We start from the raw sequence: 20914 nt of genomic DNA on the forward strand, positions 1-20914 counted from the left end.
GATCTCCGGCCCCAAGAATGTCTTCCTGGTTATGTTACACTGACCTGGGACAGTTTATTAACCCTTTTAAATAGCACATTTGTCAAAATAAAGGCAACGCTATGTTGCCATTGCCATAAGACATTGCCAGGCAGATGGGTACCCACTATGAGTAAGCCAAGAGCAAACGAGGCTGAAGCTGAAGCTGAACCAGTCGAGCCAGTTATAGTTGCTCTATAGCCGCGAGAGACGCCTCCATGCATTTATATTTAATGTAATTCTGCCTATTCAAAGCCATATTTTTGCACTTTTGCGTTATTTATGACATGCCGCGCCCCGGAGCCCAAGAGATCAATCGGTCAACCTTCAACATCCAACATCCAACATCAATACCGACGCCCTAAATCTAGCATACCTCCTTTACCCTGTCAAACTTTCTATTAGAAGCCATGGTCGCGCCCAAGGCCATTTTGCTACTCGGGCTAGCCTTGGTTTCGATGGCGGCTGCCACCACCGATGACCTGAAGCCTTCGAGTCTTCCAACCCCCCTCCCACCAGCGAAACCAGGCGAATCCGAGGATCCATGCGCATTCTCCGACTTGCGCGGCCTCATTGATCGATTAGAACAGAGTCCAGAGCTTTATACCATCACTTTGCTGATTGAGACCTGTGACAACATTTGTCAGCTTATCTACGGCACCGGAAATCCCGACCTATCAGGCATCGGGGCAAGTTCTCGTATGAAGGTGTTACTTGGCGTTGGCTAACGTTTGGTAGATGATGATCTCGTACGCCATTCAAGGCGCTGTGCTACTGACCTTTAGCCCCGTTTTCTTCACCGCAGTCATCCTGATTGATCAGCAAAACGACCCATTTTCGTACTTTCGATCTCAACAAGACCGGTCCCGATGGGTTGATCTGTGCCTCAAGCTTGCGGTCCCGACTCACAAATTGAATTCTTTCACTGCCGCATGCGTGGCGTTTTCCACTGCCATTCGACAAGATTTAAATTGCCCCGTATTCGAGTCCCAATTCATAGGTTTCCTCTCTTGGTACCAACTCATAATTTGTATGCTGGGATCTGCATGGTATGCGTTTTGCTGTCCAGTTGACTCAAAGATATAATGGATCCTTTAAATCGTACTGGACATTGCGACCCTGGTATGCATATCCATACAAATTTCACAGTTGCGATTTAGCCAGGATTTTATATTACCGCCTGATGGAAGGGAGGGCTGGCGTTATGTGTTTTCTGAGCAGCTCTCCAAAGATTGCGATAACTTGAGGGGTTATCCTCCAGCCACTTCATTCGAAAGAACATTCCCGAATACTTCTAGGCTCTTGATGCTCATCTTATTCTTATTTTTTATATGCGGCATACTCATCCTAGCTTTCGGCAACAGACCTACGTCGTCTTATTATCACTCTAACCTCTATACACAGTTTCTTAGGCGGATCCCCTCCGCTTGGTCCTCCTCCGTCCAGCTATTCTCCTTGGGAGATAGATCCAAGGGCTGCCTTAGCCCTAGATCCCTTGCTATCCTATTCGTATCCGTCATTTTTACAGCTGGAGCCAGTTTTTTTATTACTAATTTCTATTAAAGGCTTTAGGCGAGTAGAGACGGGATGCGCAAATATGTACAAGATGAGTATGAAGACAATGATTGGGGGTTTGGCTAGGTCTTACCTGTGGCCGTGTGGGCTGCATGGCTTCTGGATGCAGTTTTCCTTATCGTCGGTGGGTGGCTTCTTGTCAAGTCCTCGATTATATGTCTAACAACAGTAGAGGATTTTCTGCCTGAGTGCTATGTTCGGCTACCGCGAAGACGAGCCAGTCATGACATCGGGCCTTCGACTCCGATTTGGACCAGCAACAGCCAAACCAAGCGCAATCCACCATTCCCGAGAGTCAAGAACAGATTACAGGAGTAGATCGGCTGGTAAGCGGACATCACTGTTAGACGTCGAGATCTATTCTAACGGCTCAGGCACAGCAAACTTCACACATCGAACTGGACATAGCTGATAGCCGTCCATTACGACCCAGACCGACGTGGCCTAGAAACGATCGAGATACCTATCTACCTGGGTGACCGACAGGAGCGGTTGGGCGATATCTTTCGTGGCAAGCCCTCCACCTAGAGCTTTGCTGTTCAAAGAGTTGGCACATGGAATTCGTCGTTTATACTCCCCCAAGCATGACAAAGGCAAAGCTCTTCAAGGTTAATGGCAGGTGAGGAGAGAGTGACGCCATGAAGTAGCAGAGTATCAAGAGCGGATTAAGATTGGGCTTTATTGTAAAGCAACACTCCCAAGGCACATCTGTCTTTGGCCGCCTCTCCCAGGCGTCTTGCCAGCAAAGTGTTTATCTCCCAAAGCAACGTGAGGCAAGACGAACCCCCTTAATACGACTACCGCATGTCCCTACGTGATAGAAATAAGTAGCTACCTTATCGTGCAAGCCCTAATGGAGCAATTTATCTTGGCAAGCTGCATCGTCGCGACAGGGGTTCGTTGAGGCTCATGCTGACTCCTCGTCCATCATTGAATCGGCTAATGAACAACACTGCTCTTCAAGTATTGTCCGATAACAACGCACACAATTATAGATAAGAGCATAGAGGTTGCAAGGCAAGCGGTGAGATGAAATGAAATGGCCTCTTGATCGACATATGGTGTTACTCGTCCACAAGAAGTGGGCTGAGAATCCACTGCTCGCATCCATCTCCAGGCAGCAGAACTAAACTGCCAAGCAAACACATAGCAAAGCTCGAAACTGAAGTTTTCTGCGCGATTAATTCTCACATTGCATGCTTCCAGAGGGTTAATGTTACCTTGTCCAAACCCACCGGCGAGCCTTTCTCAGGTGACGGATGCCCAGTCAAACTGAGCGGCATCAAACGCCAAGAAACTCGATGCAACGCACATTTCCTTGAGTGAAGTTTGTCTGCCATGAGCCTCACCCAGACGGGAAGCTAGCCGAGAGGCCACTGCTGTCTCGCCTCACCTGCATCGTTCGCCGTGCCCCATACTTGCAGCCAGTTCCTTGTCCCATGCCTACTTCTGATGATCAGCATGTGGGACCTGTGGCAGGATAAAGGGCCGTTAATAGAATCTAGACAAGGATATGATGGACTTCGTAACTCTTCTTAAAGCACGGGGGCACATAAATCGGGGAGTTATGCACTAGGGAGAAATGTACAAATAGAAGATTTGCGGCCAATGTCATTAGGCGGGGAGAATTGCAGCTATACTCTGACTTTCAGGTTGAATGTCAAAAATGTCAGAATGGGTGTCCGCCCTTGAAAATACTCAATGTAACTGCGTGTCGCGAAAGCACCTCATGGTCTATCACCCTCTTCTCACCTCGTGTGATTCTACCGCCCGGTCAACACTTTGTCCACTTTTATCTCCGCTCTGGTTTCAACCTTTGATTCCTTTGAGGTGGATACCAATCACCAGCTGCTCTCTCTCTCTGCCCAACGTCTGTCTGTCTGTCTGTTTCTACGCAACGTTACCGACCCAGGATTCACATCAGGGACATGCTTTGCATTCTCACCACCCATGTTCGGTCGGATTCACCTACCTGCGCGCGGCTAAAGCCAACTCGGGCTCCACTATCTTGGAAAATCACCCACGATGCTGAGAGCCAGTTGGCCTCCACCAGAGATCGCAGAGTGAGTTGACGTCGTGTAGCGTAAACCGACGTAATGTGTCTCGTCCTGCTAGTTTGTTTAGATATATAATCTCACCCTCTCTGTATTGATACAGGGGGCCAGTGACAGCAGCATCCCACAAAAGGTCCCATCTTCAATCCAGTCCTCTCTTTCCACAGTCGATCGCTTTAAGAACCTCTCCCACCACTCTTCTCCATCCTTCCCTCTTAAACCGCCCCAATGGCCTTCCCTAGAGCCGACGATGAAGCCATACACCATGAGGATGTCCTGAGCAGCCACAAAAACTCCAACAGCGGTAACGAAAAGGAGGCTCTAGACGTTGCCCCTATTTCTACCGGTGCTCGCCTGAACAACCCTCTTGCGGGCATGACCCGGGAGCAAGTCATTGCAGACGTCGAGGCATTTGTGAGCGAGCGCTGTCTTGAAGAACATCGGGACGACTTCATCAAGGGCGCCCTTGTTGCTCAGGTTAATAATCAGCCCGGCGGTTTTGAGACGATTGACCTCCTATCTGAAGAGGACAAATATTATCTTCGACGCGAGGAGACGCACCGCTGGAGCCAACCATTTAGACTCTACTTCCTCTGTACTCTCTGTGCCGGCTGTGCCATCGTCCAGGGAATGGACCAGACAGCTGTGAATGGCGCCCAGGTTCGTTGGTCCCTCCAAATCGTGTTGGCGCGGAAGCCCTAACCCATTCATCTAGCTGTTCTATTTTGATGAGTGGAGCATCACCAACATGTGACTTCAAGGCCTAATCAATGATACGCCGTACCTATGCTCTTCAGTCGTTGGCTGTTGGCCCAGCCCTTTCCTCAACAAGTATCTTGGACGACGTGGAATAATCTTTACTGGCTGTGCATTTTCTTTGGCCACGGGTTTCTGGATGGCCGTCTGTCAATTGTGAGTCTTGATACGGATGCTGACAAGAAAGGGGATACTAACCCAGAGTCCAAGATGGCACAACTTCATTGCCGCCCGATCCGTCCTGGGATTCGCCGTTGGTCCCATGTCGAGCACTACGCCTGTATACTCTGCCGAATCAACCCCAAAGAACATCCGTGGTGCCCTCACTATGATGTGGCAGGTGAGACTTGTCTTAATGTCTCATTGTTATTGGGCTGTGAAGGCCCCGAAACAAAGACAAATCTGTCTACATGCCAGACAATTTTAACCGGGGTTACTAGATGTGGACCGCTTTTGGTATCGCCGTCGGAATGATCATCTCAGTCGCCTTCAAGGACTGTGATTTGCTCGGCGAGAACTCCCAGTGGCGCTGGATCATGGCCTCGACATCCGTCCCCCCTCTGATTGTGATGTGCCAAGTTTACTTCTGTCCCGAAAGTCCCCGATGGTACATGGAAAAGGGTCGTTTCGATAAGGCGTACGAGTCAACAAGACGCCTTCGGCATTGCGCTGTTCAAGCAACCCGCGACTGTACTACGCTGGCAAACTTCTTGACGCCGAGTCTAAGCAGCGAGAAGGCCACAAAGCCTTCAAAGAGTTCTTTACTGTCCGCCGTAGCCGTCGTGCAGCCCAGAGCGCTTGGTTTTGTATAGTAAGCAAGACCCTGTCAAGCTCCCCTACACTATAGTCGAGTACTGACAACGAGGCAAACAGTTCATGCAACAATTTTGCGGCGTTAATGTTATTGCCAACTACTCTACTAGCATCTTTGAAGGTGCGAACTATGGCCGTACCAACGCCTTGCTCATCTCAATGGGTGCTGGTCTCATCAACTGGCTCTTCGCTATTCCGGCTGTGTATACCATCGACACCTTTGGCTGCTGCAACCTTCTTCTCATCACCTTCCCGCTCATGTCACTCTTCCTGTTCTTCACGGCCTTCTCGTTCATGATTCCCAATCAGCAGTCCATGATCGGCTGTGTGACTACGGGTCTCTCCGTCTTCATGGCTTGTTACTCTCCTGGCATATGTCCTGTTCCCTTCACCTATAGCGCCGAGGCCTTTCCTCTGCACGTCCCAAATATCGGAATGGTGTCTAGCACTTCCATCACCTGGTGCTTCAACTTCATCATTAGTCTCACGTGGCCTCCTCTACGAGAACGCCTTGGTGATAGCGGTGGATTCTGCTACTATGCAGCCTGGAACCTGTTCGGCTGGGTTATGGCGTACTTCTTCTTGCCTGAGACTAGGAACCTGACCTTGGAGGAGCTTGATAGCGTTTTTGCAATGAGGAATAGGGACCACGCGGGTTATTATCTCAAAAAGCTGCCCTGGTACCTTAAGTATCTTCTGTTCCAGGATGTGGCGCTGTTCCCTCCGCTTTATGAGAATTATTTAATTTTATAAAAAGGTTTTTTATTATTATTAATATATATATTATATTAAGCTTTCATTACTAAAATTATTATTATTTATATATTTATATAACGTATCTGATAAGCATGTGCACCAAACAAGTATCCCTTGAGTTGTGTTGAACCTCCCGCCAGGTCACGGCAGGGGGTTGCAGCCAATTAAAATGCGCCATATCAAAGATACCTGTTGCCCCCCCCTAATTTAGCCTATGATAGAAGTACCAGCAATCTCTCGAGTTACAAATCGCTACATCACACTGCTCACATCCCCAAATTGACTGGCGCCTTTTTTTGTTATAGCTCACCGGCGCCAAAGGCCTCCTTGTACTTTTTGACCTTGGCTGCCCTAATTGAAGCCCCTTACAAGCAAGGCAGTCCGCCTTTTTACCTCTTCGGACGTGTTTATGTTGTGTCACGGGCGTAAATTCGTCCCCGGCTCGGAATGCCTGCCTTGATCGGCTCTGTGGATAGAAGGCCTTGAAGACCTCGTTGTAAAGGCGTTCCTTCCACTTCTTCTGGTTATTATAACGGCTCCAAGCCGGCTCCCCGTGTAGCTGTAAGAGGAAGCTATTTACAAGGACCACATCTAATAAGAAGATCCAAGCAATAGCCTGCCAAGCGCCCCGGCGGATAGGATGGTCATAGCCTAGATATGACCTCCTTTGGTCGCCTCGGTCAACATGATTCATTTCGTCGTTGTATGAAGCGGCGATAGTAGGGATCGATATGAGCTTGACCGGCTCACCACTAAAAAAGCGCTGTATTGGCCGTGCCATTGGGGTCTTCGTTGACGGTCTCCTCCTCCAGCGATCACATCTCTCATCACCAGTAAAGACGGTTGAAAGGAGCAATACGAGGGCGTTATCCTTCCAAGCGATCTGATTGACCTAGAGAAGAAGAAGATAAGTTATCAGCCGAATTGTAAGGAAGAATGTCGAGTCTTCCTACCTGATTATCTGCCGTTGGGATGACCTTGATCTCATTGAATTGGAACCCTGACTTCCCTGCCTTATCGGCCTTTTTGGCATCTGCAAGACCTTTGTAGATGCCAAAATTAGGCCGAGCTGTGCCAGTTGCACCGTGGCCGTACTGACAAAGGGAGCGGAAGAGGTCTGGCGACGAGAAGAGGTTATCCACGAAGACGTGATATGTCAACTCCGGCAACAGGAGGTTAATAAGGGCAATAACGACGCTTTGGGTGGAGTTCAACGCCATGATCTTATCCCCAGCTTCTGTGATGACGTAGATAACTTCCTTGACCTCGTCAACCTCGTTAGGAGCCCTCCGTTGGCTGCCTCTTCCCTTGCCTTTCCTCCTCCCTCGTTGTGATGCCGGCTTCTTCCTCTCAACGCCAACTTGGCCGTATTTTGCGCCAGGCTGGTGCCAAATCCACCTCATGAAGAGGCCTAGCTGGGCAGCTATCCAGACTTTGAGGCCTGTGTCGATAGGCTTATTGGGGACGTATGTAACTTGCTTATTCTTTCCAGTATATCGGATCATGCCCTCGTCTACAGCAAGATGTGAGCCCGGATTACAAAGCTCTGTTGTTGCAAGTTGAATATGTTGAGATCACAGCTCAACGCATTGGAAGACGATAGGAAAGTCGTCATCGTCAGTGAATTTGGTGTGGTCAAAAAGCCGGAGGTAACGATGAAGGAGTTGAAATCGGTCATAAGTCATGAACTTAATGATCGAGTGTTCAGGCCGCTGATCCTCCAGCTGAGGGGTCTTCCAATGGTCTTGGACTATTATTTCGCTGTGGACCCCTATATAAATAAGGATCCCAAGCCAGACATATACCTCTGCGGCGGTAGTTGGCTTCCAGGTGCGGAGGCGTGACCTTTCTATTATTTCATGTTCTTGGCTATCAATAACGCCGCTCTGAAGTAGGCTATTAACCCAGTTATTGGTGTATTTGACCCAGTTATTGACTAGGGAAATAGGCACGAAGTGTTGGAAAAGTAACAGCGGGCTTTGGGGCAGCTTGTTGACGAGTAGCTCTCGTCGCGGTACCCCGAGGGGTTGAAAGTTGAAGCCTCGGTCTTCGGCAGCTGGAAAAGCCGGTCTCCGAGTGCTATCACCCTCATGCTCTTGACGGCTGTTATCTTCGCTGATGAAGCTATTATCATCATACGCGTTGAGTGCCTCCGCCGATATCTCTATAGGGATTGATTGGGAAGCCATCAATTAATTCGAAATGATTTGTAGGGTGATAAAGGCGGAATCAATTAATGGCGCATTACTACGTTCCCCTCATGTACCTCCTGACAAATGGGGCGATGTGGGGCTCGGTACGGCCGGGAGGCTCAACACAACTCAAGGGATATTTATGGGGATCAAAGTAATGAATCCCAATGCCTAATTCGGACAACATGCTCATGGTATCTAGGCTACCACCTGTGGCGGAGTGTCGGCAACGTTATATCCTCTACTATGGCCCTCGGCTACCATGAAGACTTGTCGACGAAATACGAAATACCCACGTTCCTCCTTGAGCTACGGAAGGCGGCATTTGCTCGAATCTACTCCCTAGATAAGAACTCATCTCTTTTTCTCGGTCGCCCGCTTCGCTTAAGCAAAAGATTTTGCCATTTTCAGCTCCCCGACAGTCGGCTTCCATTAGATTGCCAATCACCGCGGCCGGATGAGCTAGGTCTCTACGAATGGGATCCGGACTCTGCGATGAACTACCGGGCAGAGACCCGCTGGTCAGCCCTCTGTGCCTTTACCAAAGAAGATGCCATAGAGCTCTTATTTGATGGTAACCGATCTGACTGCCGACAAACCGTTGAGTAAGCTAAAAACGTCTTGGGTTGTTGCGGTTTGTTCTAATCATCTTGGACCTATTAGGGCCCTTCAAAAGATGGCAGATACACAATGGAACTCACTTCCAGCCCACTTCCGAGTTCAGGACGGTATTAGGAGCCATTCAAATAGTCCATTTCAACGCGACTTCATCGCCAGCATCCGACTCAATTACTTACACGTATCCTTCTTACTTCGCCGCCTTAGATGGGACCGACTCTCAGAGCCCAACACTCCCCTGGTCGAAGTCGCCATCGAGATGCTTAAGCTAGTTGTGGAGCTCGTCATGTTGCGAGAGGAACTCTCAAACTCGGGCACCAAGCTGTCTTGGAAGGTATGTGTCCAGGAGACTGCCGCTGGGATCCTCCAGGTTGGTGGATAACGCTGACATATGTAGATTGCTCACTATGGGTTACCCGCCGCCGGCATCATATTGCTGGCCATGCTCAATCCACACTCGACTCCGTCCTGCCTCCGGACGACACGGAGCAGCGTTCTCCAGGATCTTACGGTCTTGACCATGGAGATTGAGAAAGGTACAGTGGCGAAAGCGGGGGACGCCAACTACGCCCTGCTAACCAAAGCCACCCAAATGATTCATCGGTTTCTAGATTTTACTCTGAGTGACAAAACGGCCGCACAGCTGTCTACGGTCCCCCAGCTGCCAGAGGGGCTCCAGAACGCGGGCACTTGGGAGCAACAACTTGGTCAGGACTTCCTAGAATCTGAGTTGTCCTTCTGGGACAGTATGGCGGATCATCCATCCCTCTTCAGCCATTGTCTCTTGACAGAAGACGAGGGACTCGATGGGCCTTCTCTATCAGTGACAGTCGCACAGGGGTCCTGATATCTTGGGAGGCTTGGAACTCTAGATCTAATATGACCTTTGCAATATCAATGTCAACTTTAACACTTTTTTTATAGTGATAGTCCAGGCCTTGCATATCCTTGCGGATCTTGTGCCTCTCCTCGGCGACCCGTAGAACGTTAAGATCAACATCAACCACTTCAACCTTGTCTTCGCCCGGCGGGACACTACCCAGGGCGCGCATGATAGGCAAACTGACCCTGCTAAGCCCACCCGCGTTGCAGAAAGCAACTATGGCGTTGTTCTCAAAAGCCCTAGCCGTCAACACGCTGCTCAGAAAGGTTTCCTCCGCACCAGCATTAAGCCCGCGAACATCCTCGCCGCCAGCTGTGGACCAAAAAGCCGGAATAATGATTAAATCAGCTCCGTCGTGAATCAGGGCGCGGAAGCTTTCGGGGAAGCTAAGGTCCCAACAGATTAAGAATCCGGCCCGCAGAGGTTGCCCGCCAGCATGTCTCAAGGGGGTGTCGAACGCCAGGTGAAGAGCTCGGCCAGGGGTGAAATGAGGCCGTTCGGGATGCCAAAGGTTTTTCTTCTGGTAAGACCCGCAAATCTCGCCCGTTCCGGCAGCCAGGAAGTAGGCCCCATTGCGTAGATCCTCTTTGCCGCTGTCGCCGAGATACGCCTCGCAGATAGTACCAGGTACGATATTTATATCGAGTTCCCGAGCAAAAGCTTGGTACCTGGCCAAGTAGGCCTTCAATTTTCTAGTAGCGGCAAAGAATTCAGGGTGTTCAGGCTCCCAAGCGGTGAGATGGAACTCTGGCAAGACAGCGAGGTGGCATCCATTCACAGCCGCTGATCGCAGGAAGGACTCTGCTATAGCAAAGTTCTCCGCCACCGAAGCAGCCTAGAACGCGTGTTAGAGCGCATTGTCGCATGGGAACAGCAAAAAGCTAAAGATGCAGGGCTTGGTGGCAGCGGTCTTACCTTCGGACTAAGTTGGCAAAGAGCAATCTTGAGTACAGGCGCCATCTTGTCGCAGCGAAAATCCAACCTCGTTGATGTGCAGTGTCGGGGCCGATGAATAACTGATCGGACCCTCAACGGCCGAATACCTAAGGTATCAATCCAACGGTGGTATGCCGGAGGGGGCTCGGACGGAGTAACGGCTCGGGGCGGAGGGGTTTTCTCCGAGCGGAGTAGCCCCCTGAGTTGGAGACGGGCACGAGACAAAGCCATCCGAGTTACGGGATTAGACTCCGGAAGGCAGGGAGCCCAGCCCATGTAGATGAGCTGGGTCCAGACTCTCAAGGGCTTTATTAACGAAAATCGGCCATCCACACTTGCCGACTCAACCGCTCCACCTCTCACTCATTTAACTCCATCACTGTCTTGCTTCCCTACCAGCCATGTCGACCGACTACAAGTTTGAGGGCTGGGTGGGAGAAGATGCTTCATCTGCTAAGGGAAATCTCGTCTAGAAGGAGTTCAAGCCCAAGCGGTGGGAAGAGACAGACGTCGACATCCAAGTCACCCACTCAGCCATCTGTGGTTCCGATATACACATCTTGAGCAATGGCTGGGTCAGTCCCTCCGCTTTGCTGCCCACAGTTCACGGAATCCAGTTACTGACAGGCGGACCAACAGGGTAGCACCAAGTTTCCCTGCGTAGTCGGCCATGAAATTGTCGGCAAGGTGCTGCGTGTCGGATCACGGGTCGACAACGTCGCAGTTGGCGACATTGTCGGCGTAGGCTGCCAATCCGACTCTTGTCTCTCTCGAGACAACCCGTGCGAAGCCTGTGAAAGCCAGACCGAAAACTACTGCCCGAAGCTAGTCAGTACCTACAACAGGGTCCATCGCAACGACGACTTCGCTCAAGGCGGTTACTCGCCGTACCACCGATGCCCGGCCTTCTTCGTCGTCAAACTGCCACCCGGCATCGCGCCCGAACACGCCTCGCCGATGCTTTGTGGAGGATTGACAGTCTTCTCTCCACTTAAGCGCTACAACGCCGGGCCGGGGAAGTCCGTTGGCATCATCGGTGTCGGAGGGCTTGGCCATTTTGGCATCCTTTTTGCAAAGGCAATGGGTGCCAGCAAGGTCGTGGCAATCTCTAGGAGCTTGAGTAAGAAGCAGGATGCGCTGGAGTTAGGCGCTGACGACTTTATTGCGTCGTCTGAGGATAAGGACTGGGCGTCGAAGCATGCACTCTCCCTCGACATTATCATCAACACCACTTCATCAGCCAAGGTGGGTTCTCCTCCAAATGTGAGCTAATTATTATTTGCTCACCGGACCATTACGAGTCCAGATGCCTCTCGCACAGTACACCGGTCTTTCAAAGCTTGGCGGTGTTTTTGTCCAGCTGGGGGCTCCGGACGACCCCCTGACCCTCAACGCCTTCACCTTGATCCGAAGCAAAGTCCATTTGACCGGGTCTTACATCGGAAGCCGCAAAGATATCCGTGATATGTTTGAACTCGCGGCGGCCAAGAAGATAGAGCCGTGGGTTCAGCTGCGGCCAATGCAGGAAGCCAACGAGGCAATTGTGGATATGGAGCACGGGCTGGCTAGATATAGATACGTCTTGACCAACGAAGGGTTTGAGGAGAGACACTGACCTAGGATGGAGGTATGAAGGATCAATAAAAATATCGAGCGCTAAGTGCCCATGCCCCTCTTCTCCAGTGACTGGCAAGCGTGTTGTATCCGCCCGTGATTCGGTAACAGCCCTGCTGGATATCTATTCGTAAGAGTCGAGTCGATTTGACGTCAAGTTGAAATTTTGACTCACAATAGTATATTTGTAAATCGGAAAAGCCCATTGCTGCTTCGTACAAAGGGTGCTAGCTTCTTGTGCGTTGTCCTAGGGCTGCTTTTACCTTGATCAAGGCTACAAAGGGTAAAAAGCTATGCTCTCAGTCCGAACAGATCTCGTCTCCCAGCGGCACGATCATGATCCAGTCCTCCACTAATAAAGCTTGTATTCAATGGGCTTGAAACTTCCGGCATTGGTCTTCGGCGCAGAGCATGCTGTAAGGCCGATGATCAAGTCCATCTCGGCCACAAAGTCAATGTGGTCGCCAGCCTTGCTGATTGGAGGCTTGATCTCCAACGCGCCTGTCTCTCCATCCACGACCACGTGCATGAAGATATTGAATGGGGTCGTGATGCCCTCTTCCGGAATGCCGAACTTTGCGAGGACATGGGCGAGATTTCCATGACACCCTGGTAATTCCTCGACGTTGTCATACATCAGGCGGAAAGTGTCTTTGGAGCATGGGGTATAAAGAAAGTCATGCCTTCCCACCGTGTCCTCAACGATGCGGAGCATGACGTTGCTTCGATTGCTGTAGCGCTTGTCACCCGTAGAGAACAGGATCTTGGAACCGTAGTCAAAGGATCGCCTGTTGCTGAGAGCTTCGCGGGGATCATTGGCGGTAAAGGCTACGAGGTCTGCGACGGAGAACCTCTGGCCTTTGGCGACTTTAAATGCGGTGCCGGTTCGAGGCGCGATCTGGACGGCACCATTGGGAAGGGCCTGTACCTGTTCAGACATGATCGTGGTGGTGATTGGCAAATATGTTGGTTAGCAGCGATAGAAGAGGTGCAGCTGATGGTCTTCTCGGACGTCTAGACTGCGGCGTTATAAATAACTATGTACTTGCAGAGAGAAGCCATTGGGCAGGTGGGTAATGGTCTTGTCCGAAGCCTCTCCGACACCCTTGTCGTTGCGCCCTGTCCATGACATGCACAATGCAGATGCCACTCCGGGCCCATGACGGAGCTGGTCGGAGTAGCTTCGGGGAAAGGTTTCGGACCGGAGAAAGCAGTCGCATTAATCCAGGAAGAGATGATAGACTATCGAGTAGGCAAGGATGAGCCAGTAGGTGCATAGTCTACATTATCTACTAAAAAAAATATACCCTAACTTCAATTTACTTCACCTATGAATAGATAACATACAAATCCTTCAAGCTCTCTATAGAGTATACCTAAACCCCTCTCTATCTTCACATAGTCCCTCTCCCTTGTCGGCTCGCTGATTCTGCCGTCGAAGGAGGACCATGGTGACGACGGCAGTTAGCACAGCGGCAATGTTGATGGCCATGACGGCAATAATACCAGGGAGATAGTTAGGGGCATCTTGTTGGCCTACTCCAAAGTTAGCAAAATTATTGGATAGCGTCGGCCAACCGGAAAACTTACGGAAAACCATGCTTGAGTAGATTCCACCAACACCGCTCATGCTAATGAGGATGGCGGTTGAGACAGCTCGTCGGGAGTCACCAACGATATTGTTGGCCTGCCATGCGAGTGTTGTTACAACGAGACCGTTGGCTCCAGCAACACCCAAGAAGGTGCCAATGTATCGAGGAGTTGGTGAGTCCAGAAATCCAGTCATGCAAAGCCCGATAATACCAATCAAGCCCTGGAAGACAACGAATGGACCACGCATCTTCATCTTGTCAGCGAGCCATGAAATCGCCATGGCCTCGACAACCGAAAAGAGGGAAGGTGGTGTGCTAAGAATGAAGGACATCTCCAGAGAGTAACCAAGACCACCTCGGAGGATGAGTGGCAGGAAAAAGAGGAATGCGTAGACTCCGACAGCACCGGCCGCGTACATGAGCGAAAACGCCCAGGGTTTCCAGTCAGCAGCTGTCTTTGCAACCACCTTCAGAGTGACCTTTTCGCGCTCCTCAGGTCCACGGTCGGCTGCGAGTCTGGCCTTGACAAATGCTCTTTCTTCGGGTGTGAGGAATGTGTTGGCGGACGAATCGGGGAAATCGACGATAATGAACCATGAGCCAATGCCGGCTACGACCGTGATGGCACCTTCGATGATGAAGATCCATCGCCACCTGGACATTTGAGGGTCAGTTTGTGTCTTGAATAACCCGAGGGGGAGCAATTTACCCTTTGTAGGAGTGATGCTTCGAGATCTGGATGAGGCCATAGGCGAGGATGTTTGCAAAGGCAGACAGAGCAGACGCTGTCAAGAAGAATCCAGCCATTCGTTTCTGCACCTCGTACCGTCTGTACCATGAGGAAACCAGGTAGACACAGCCTGCGAGGGCATTAGCAGACGTGTCGATATTCCACCTCAATCAACTAACCTGGAAAGAAGCCTGCTTCAAAGACACCAAGTAACGATCTCAGCACCGCAAAGCCCTGCCAATTATGAAGGAATCCGATTCCAAGCGAGGCTAGTCCCCAGGCCACGGCCAGAAACGCAAGCCAGTTGGCAGCTCCAAGTTTGTGAATGAAGGCGTTGCTAGGGATCTCAAAGATGATGTAGCCGATGAAGAAGACCATCAAAGAGATTGAGGCGCGACTGCCCTGGTCAAGACCGAGGTCTTCATCCATACCGGAGATGCGCGCAACGGCAACATTGGATCGATCGACGAGGGCGATGGTGTATAGACAGCCGAGGATGGGCAGAAGTCGCCAGTCGACCTTGCGCAGAACTCTCTTCTCGAATTGGGCGTCTTGTTGTTCATTGCCTCCGGTCTCGGCTCGTTCGGCTTCTTCCTTGGACATGTCGATATTGTCGTGATGGGAGATGGAGTATTTGTCGTCCATGATCATCGGCAAAGCAGATTGTCCTGCTGCTTGAAGTGCTCAATGTAGGGTAGGATGGACGGTGGAGGTGATTGAAGATGAGTCGCGAGCAAGATTTAAATACATGTATGCGCCAAAGAAGAAATCATGACATAGAAGTGATCCATGGTCTCCTTGTCCTGTCCGAGATTTCTGCACCCCTGACATCCCTGGTGTTGCTGTGTGCCATCGGCTATGGAATGTTCGGCTATGGATGCCTTTAGCGACTGTCAGTTGACCGAACCACTCGTGAGGGGTAACATCGACTAGTGAGTGACTCGAGCCAATCGAACATCCGCGATAAGATAACCCTGATAAGTGACTCGCTTGTGGGCAAAATTTCTTAGCAGCCAAAGTACACCCTCAAGGATCCTGGCCCCTCGTACAATTTCCCTTCTGGGAATAGACTGCCCTTGAGGGAATCCAACCAATCGGTGTCCTCTCGTCCCGGATCTTCGGGGCTTGACCGGCCCCTTCATCCATGTTTTGCGGGGCCCCGGATTTTGGGCCGCGGACCGATCTCGCTCATCTTTGCGCACGCACGCTCATCGCCCTTGCATGACTCTCTTTGGCTCTTTTTGCTGTTTTGTTGGTGTCAGTTGACTCTGCAGATATGGAGACTCTCACCCAGCGCCCACCAAGCTCGACACAAACACCCAATGCGGCGAGAAGAAGAAGAGGGACAGCATGTGAGCGTTGCAATCGGCGCAGAACCCGATGCGACGGATGGACCCACGGAGTTCCTTGCTCGGCGTGTAGAAAGAGCAACAATCAGTCGAGATGTGTCCTCATTCAGTCGAAGCGTCGAAGGTATGACCTCCACGAGTCGCGCCTGATGATCTTGTCTTCTGACGTTAACTCCAGAGGTCCGGATGGACGGTATACCTATCAGGATGATACTGAATCGCATCAAGGTATCGCAGTTGCCAATTCTGAGCCACCAGAACTCCCTTCAACAATTCCTCAACCACCTGAACGAGATGCGGTGAGTTGTGATGGCACGGCTGTCGATTCACGTCACCCCGATGGAATCGATAGAATCGGCCCCTTTGATTCGGAATTGCCATCTGAAGTTACGACTCCCGACGAAAGACCCAGGATGCCCCATACACAGAATCCCACATCACCATCCACTGCTCAACCAAGTTTTGTGGGCGAGAGCTGGTACGCCTCGTACTTCATGAGGGGGTTTGCTCCTGGTTGCACCAGTTTCCACCGCCCAATTGATGACTGCAACCAGACAGTTCAGAACGTGTCTCGCGATACGCCTAGGCAAAATTGCCCCAGGAGATCACCACAGCCACGAGGCCGAACCGAGCTATCAGACCTACCACGCCCCGACTTGATGGACCGGCTCATCCATGCATACTTTGACCAATTTCACACCTTTTGCCCGATCGTCGGAAAGGAGTCCTTTGCTGCGTCGCTTCATGATGGGACCGTATCTGGAACCCTCTTGCGCTGTGTGCTTTTCGTCGCTTCTCTGCATTGCGACGTGGAGATACTGCATGTAATGGGCCACAGCACTCGATTGGACGCTAACTCCGATCTCTTCAACAAGGCCAGTACTTCATTCGACGAGGACACACAATCTGACCGGACAAGTATGGTGCTGTCCTCATATCTGCTTCACTACTGGTTCGGTAATCCTACCTCCTACCGTGATGCGCATTGGTGGCTTGCAGCTGCCATCAGGTCGGCACAATGCATGGGCTATCACAGAAGCACCAAGGATAGCCAGATGCCGCCCCAGGAAAGGTTGCGATGGAAGCGTATATGGTGGTGTCTCTATGTGAGTGAAAAAAGGTTTCCTTACGCCAAATACTGGCTAACAGATACTGTAAGATCCGCGATCGACAGACCTCCCTCTCTACTGGCACCCCCATGGTCATCAACGACCTCGATCACGACGTTGAAGAGCTGGTGATGGAAGATTTGTCAGACGAGACCCCAGAGACAGCACGGTATATAATCTCACAGATGGAGTTGAACAAGACCGGTACGAGACCCTAAGCCAGCTGATGGGGACATGGTGCTAATGGAGCAGCGGCACGACTGTATTTTCTTCACTGTTCACCGTCACGACTCCCTTTAAGCAGGGAGACTTCTGTGCGTCAGACTGCCATGGAAGATATCCAGATGGCCCTCCAATCATGGTACACGACCTCTGAAGGAATCAACGTTTCCAAAAGAGACCACCATTTGACGTTGACCCTGAAAGTCTGCTACTAGTGAGTTTCTTTTTGAGTCGCCCAGATCATTCTGCTCACGTTAACCAGTTACTACTTCATTAACCTTCTTCAGCGCCTACAAAGACAGTCCAACCGGGGCGGTGACACTAAACCGATTCTCGATGCTGCTCTTCAGGTCTTTGGCCTGGTGGAAGACTCGCTCCTGTACTGGACGCCAGAGCATTTCCCCATGATTTAGTGAGTGTTTCATTAGTTTATCATTGCCTAGTTGCGCTAACTCAAATGGCAAGTGTTTCTGCTCTGTTCTCTGCCATGATAGCAGTCGCTGCCGATGGTAGCATGTCTCCGCCCAGAAGTGACCAGCTCCTTTGCAAGATTCGCCCAGGTCTACTGGCCCTCAAGCAGTTTGAGTCAGTCTATAATCTGGCTCGATGGATTCGAAACTTCTTTATGGACATCTTGAATCGTTCCGAGCCACATACTGGTGACAAGACTGCTCAGGCCCAAGAATTGATCGAACCACGCCGAGCTCAGAATGGGCAACCCATAACGCTAGAGAGCGTCGCCCAAGCCCCCGCGGAGAACACTGTAGCAGCTACTCCAGTACCAGCGGAGCAGCCTGACTATTCGACCCCAAGCTTAAATGTTGAAGACCCGAGCTTTCTATTTGGGCATGATGCCCGTGAAAATGAGCGTCATCATCCAGAACTGGCACGCGTTGGTAGATTCTGGCCGGCATCCCTGGTGACGGGCATCTTTTCCGGGACTCATAACAGCGACGTGATGGACTTCCCCCAGCCTGATTCCCTTCAGTATCAGGCCATGCACTTTTTGGCCGACTTGGGCATAGCGAGTTCGGATTGTGTGTAAATAAGTAGATGGGCTCTTTGGTCGATGACCCATGTTTTCACGGGGTGGAGCTTTGAGAGGCCCTAGTCACCGAATAAGCACAGTTTTAATTCTTGTATTGCGACTTATCAACCTTGAAATCCGTACGGTGGTTCGCCAAGACATGAGCCTCCTCCCTGGATAACCGCCGAACCGAGGCCCGGGCCTCATAAGGCCTCATTACCCCACAAACTACCCATAGATGAATGCCTGCATCGGAGTTCGCCAAGCCCACTCGCGTCATTGCGTTGTCGATGGATTCACGGAGGGTGGCTCCTCCATAGCCGAAAATCTTGCACCATAGCCGAAGGCCATCACCGATCTCCACAGTAGAGCGGGTCTGGATCTCATCTCAGAGCTTCGTTGTAGATTTAAATAAAGACGAGCTGGTACCAGAAGTTGCCATTGGGCCGTTTCTCCCTGCGGAAGATCTTCTCTTTAAAGCGGGCTTTGAACTCTTGCACACGATGCTCACTTCACATGGACATCGCGCGTCGTCTAGACTTGGCGGCTTACTTCTCCGACACGCTTCCCGACAAGTCCGACCTCTCTCGACTTCAAGTAGACCATCGCCGAGACCTAACAAGGATTTCGGAAAATATCTCGGTAAGCATGAAACCTCTCCCATGTCTTCTTGTAACTAGTTAGGCTCATAATATGACAGGGCTGTTTTCTTTGGGGCTGGCAGTAGCTGGTGTTACGAGTTTCACAGTATTGGGCCGAACAGCTCGACAGACATCAACATTACCACTTTCCGAAACCCCCAAGATAAACCATGACACCTCGGCAGCGAACATCAAAGCGGCCTGTGCAGAGTTTGAGCAGATCATTGGGAAAGATCACATCTCGACAGAAAGAACCGATCTCGTCACTCATTCTGGATCAGATTATCAGTCATATGCCTGGTCTGAAGAGAGTGCCATCCTTTCTAATGTCATCCTCTATCCAGAAACAACAGAACAAGTTTCACAGATCGTCAAAGTATGCTTTCGCCGCCGTTTACCAGTGACGCCATACTCTGGTGGCACCTCAATTGAGGGCCAATACATTCCCCAGTTCCAAGGCATCTGCATCGACTTCACTCGCATGAACCAGATCAAAGAGATAAATCCTGTTGATCTCGACTGCACAGTGCAGCCTGGAATCGGGTGGGTGGATCTGAACGACGAGTTGGCGTCGCATGGTCTCTTCTTTCCGCCAGACCCTGGCCCAGGCGCCATGATAGGAGGAATGGTCGGGACTGGCTGCTCAGGAACTAACGCAGCTGCGTATGGAACCATGAAAGATTGGGTTCTGTCGCTCACGGTGGTACTTGCTGATGGGACCATCATCCAGACGCGACAGCGAGCAAGAAAGTCCAGCGCAGGTTACGACTTGACAAGGGTATTTGTTGGAAGCGAGGGAACCCTGGGGTTGGTTACCGAAGCAACTCTGAAGCTAGCGGTGAAGCCTCCACACGAAGTCGTGGCTGTCTGCACATTTCCCACACTGCGTGCTGCGGCCTCTGCGGTACGTGAAGTGGCCTCGAGCGGTATCCAAGTCGCAGCGGTTGAGATTCTCGACGAAGTCCAGATGAGGAACATCAACCTAGCTGCCCTGACGCGGCTGAAGTGGAAAGAAGAGCCTACGCTATTCTTCAAGTTCGCCGGCAGTGACGACTTCATTGTCAAGCATATCGCCAAAAAGGTTGGAGAGATCACCAAGAGAAACGGCAGTTCGACATACACCTTTGCCTCTGACGAATCCGAGCGCAATGAGCTGTGGTCCGCGAGAAAAGCTGCTTTGTGGAGCATGCTTGCCCAGCGTCAATCGCCAACAGACAAAGTCTGGACAACAGATGTTGCTGTTCCGCTGAGCAGACTCCCGGACATTATCGAGCTCGCCAAGGCTGACATTGAAAAGTCTGGCCTTATGGGTTCGATCGTCGGACATGTGGGAGATGGGAACTTCCATACCTTGCTCTTGTTCCCGGAGGAGAAGAGACCTATTGCTGAAGCGGTTGTACACCGGATGGTAGATATGGCGATCGAGATGAAGGGAACCGCAACTGGCGAGCATGGAATTGGTCTTGTGAAGAGGGACTATTTGGAAAAGGAGCTTCGGAAAGAGACCGTGGACACTATGAGGGCTGTGAGTATCATCCCGTTCCCAGAGATGACTGTTTGCTAATGCCCCAGTAGATGAAGAGCGCCTTCGACCCAATGTGTATCTTGAACTGCGACAAGGTCATCCGTATGAAGCCAGTGGAGGAACAACAAAGTAAATGAAGATCTTGAACAATGGATAAGTGGGATACTGAGTTTGTCGTTGTTATCAAGCAACTCGAAGCATGCTAGGCAATGTGGCAGCAGAACGGCTGGGATTGTCAGCCCTAGGAAAGACAACAAGGTATCATCCGGCCTATATTCTCTAGCTGGTATCAACGTCACGTCTCATCGAGGGTTATCGTGTGTCACGTGAATACTGTCCTGAGCAACTCATGACCCAGAATTGCTTTAGGCACAGAGAGCGAGGTTGTGACCATAGAGGTAGATAAATTTTGGACTACCTAGTCGTCTATCATGGTCCTCCGAAATAGCCGGGTACGAAGCGCTGCATTTGGACTCATTGACGCATCAGGCGCAAAAATCCCTC

At 50.9% G+C, this 20914-nt stretch overlaps 7 protein-coding genes across 7 annotated transcripts; 4 read left to right on the plus strand and 3 right to left on the minus strand.

Annotated features, from left to right (window-relative positions):
- Positions 1 to 3875: 3875 nt before the first annotated feature.
- On the plus strand, positions 3876 to 5969 carry LRP88_00542 (uncharacterized protein; the record flags this gene model as incomplete). The annotated part of the gene is made up of 6 exons (XM_083237250.1): positions 3876 to 4307; positions 4363 to 4397; positions 4464 to 4559; positions 4614 to 4743; positions 4844 to 5209; positions 5277 to 5969. The coding sequence occupies 6 exons, from the start codon at positions 3876 to 3878 to the stop codon at positions 5967 to 5969; spliced, it is 1752 nt and encodes a 583-aa protein (XP_083107141.1).
- A 3583-nt stretch (positions 5970 to 9552) lies between these two features.
- LRP88_00543 (carbon-nitrogen hydrolase family protein) lies at positions 9553 to 10625 on the minus strand (the record flags this gene model as incomplete). Its single annotated transcript, XM_083237251.1, has 2 exons — positions 9553 to 10500; positions 10581 to 10625. The coding sequence occupies 2 exons, from the start codon at positions 10623 to 10625 to the stop codon at positions 9553 to 9555; spliced, it is 993 nt and encodes a 330-aa protein (XP_083107142.1).
- Positions 10626 to 11002: 377 nt separating this feature from the next.
- Positions 11003 to 12216, plus strand: LRP88_00544 (NAD(P)-dependent alcohol dehydrogenase; the record flags this gene model as incomplete). The annotated part of the gene is made up of 3 exons (XM_083237252.1): positions 11003 to 11032; positions 11241 to 11864; positions 11923 to 12216. 3 exons carry the CDS (start codon positions 11003 to 11005, stop codon positions 12214 to 12216), a joined length of 948 nt encoding a protein of 315 aa, XP_083107143.1.
- A 351-nt stretch (positions 12217 to 12567) lies between these two features.
- LRP88_00545 (uncharacterized protein) lies at positions 12568 to 13155 on the minus strand (the record flags this gene model as incomplete). Its single annotated transcript, XM_083237253.1, has 1 exon — positions 12568 to 13155. The coding sequence occupies one exon, from the start codon at positions 13153 to 13155 to the stop codon at positions 12568 to 12570; it is 588 nt and encodes a 195-aa protein (XP_083107144.1).
- Positions 13156 to 13539: 384 nt separating this feature from the next.
- LRP88_00546 (major facilitator superfamily domain-containing protein) lies at positions 13540 to 15140 on the minus strand (the record flags this gene model as incomplete). The annotated part of the gene is made up of 5 exons (XM_083237254.1): positions 13540 to 13543; positions 13592 to 13751; positions 13806 to 14461; positions 14517 to 14667; positions 14717 to 15140. The coding sequence occupies 5 exons, from the start codon at positions 15138 to 15140 to the stop codon at positions 13540 to 13542; spliced, it is 1395 nt and encodes a 464-aa protein (XP_083107145.1).
- A 1573-nt stretch (positions 15141 to 16713) lies between these two features.
- On the plus strand, positions 16714 to 18262 carry LRP88_00547 (fungal specific transcription factor domain-containing protein; the record flags this gene model as incomplete). The annotated part of the gene is made up of 5 exons (XM_083237255.1): positions 16714 to 16992; positions 17046 to 17164; positions 17297 to 17431; positions 17480 to 17629; positions 17683 to 18262. The coding sequence occupies 5 exons, from the start codon at positions 16714 to 16716 to the stop codon at positions 18260 to 18262; spliced, it is 1263 nt and encodes a 420-aa protein (XP_083107146.1).
- Positions 18263 to 18937: 675 nt separating this feature from the next.
- On the plus strand, positions 18938 to 20547 carry LRP88_00548 (FAD-binding oxidoreductase; the record flags this gene model as incomplete). Its single annotated transcript, XM_083237256.1, has 2 exons — positions 18938 to 20410; positions 20461 to 20547. 2 exons carry the CDS (start codon positions 18938 to 18940, stop codon positions 20545 to 20547), a joined length of 1560 nt encoding a protein of 519 aa, XP_083107147.1.
- Between the last annotated feature and the right edge of the window lie 367 nt (positions 20548 to 20914).

Source organism: Fusarium phalaenopsidis (genome assembly GCF_050370095.1).
Source record: "Fusarium phalaenopsidis strain FUZ10S chromosome Unknown contig_32276, whole genome shotgun sequence".
In the NCBI taxonomy this organism is placed as follows: domain Eukaryota; kingdom Fungi; phylum Ascomycota; class Sordariomycetes; order Hypocreales; family Nectriaceae; genus Fusarium; species Fusarium phalaenopsidis.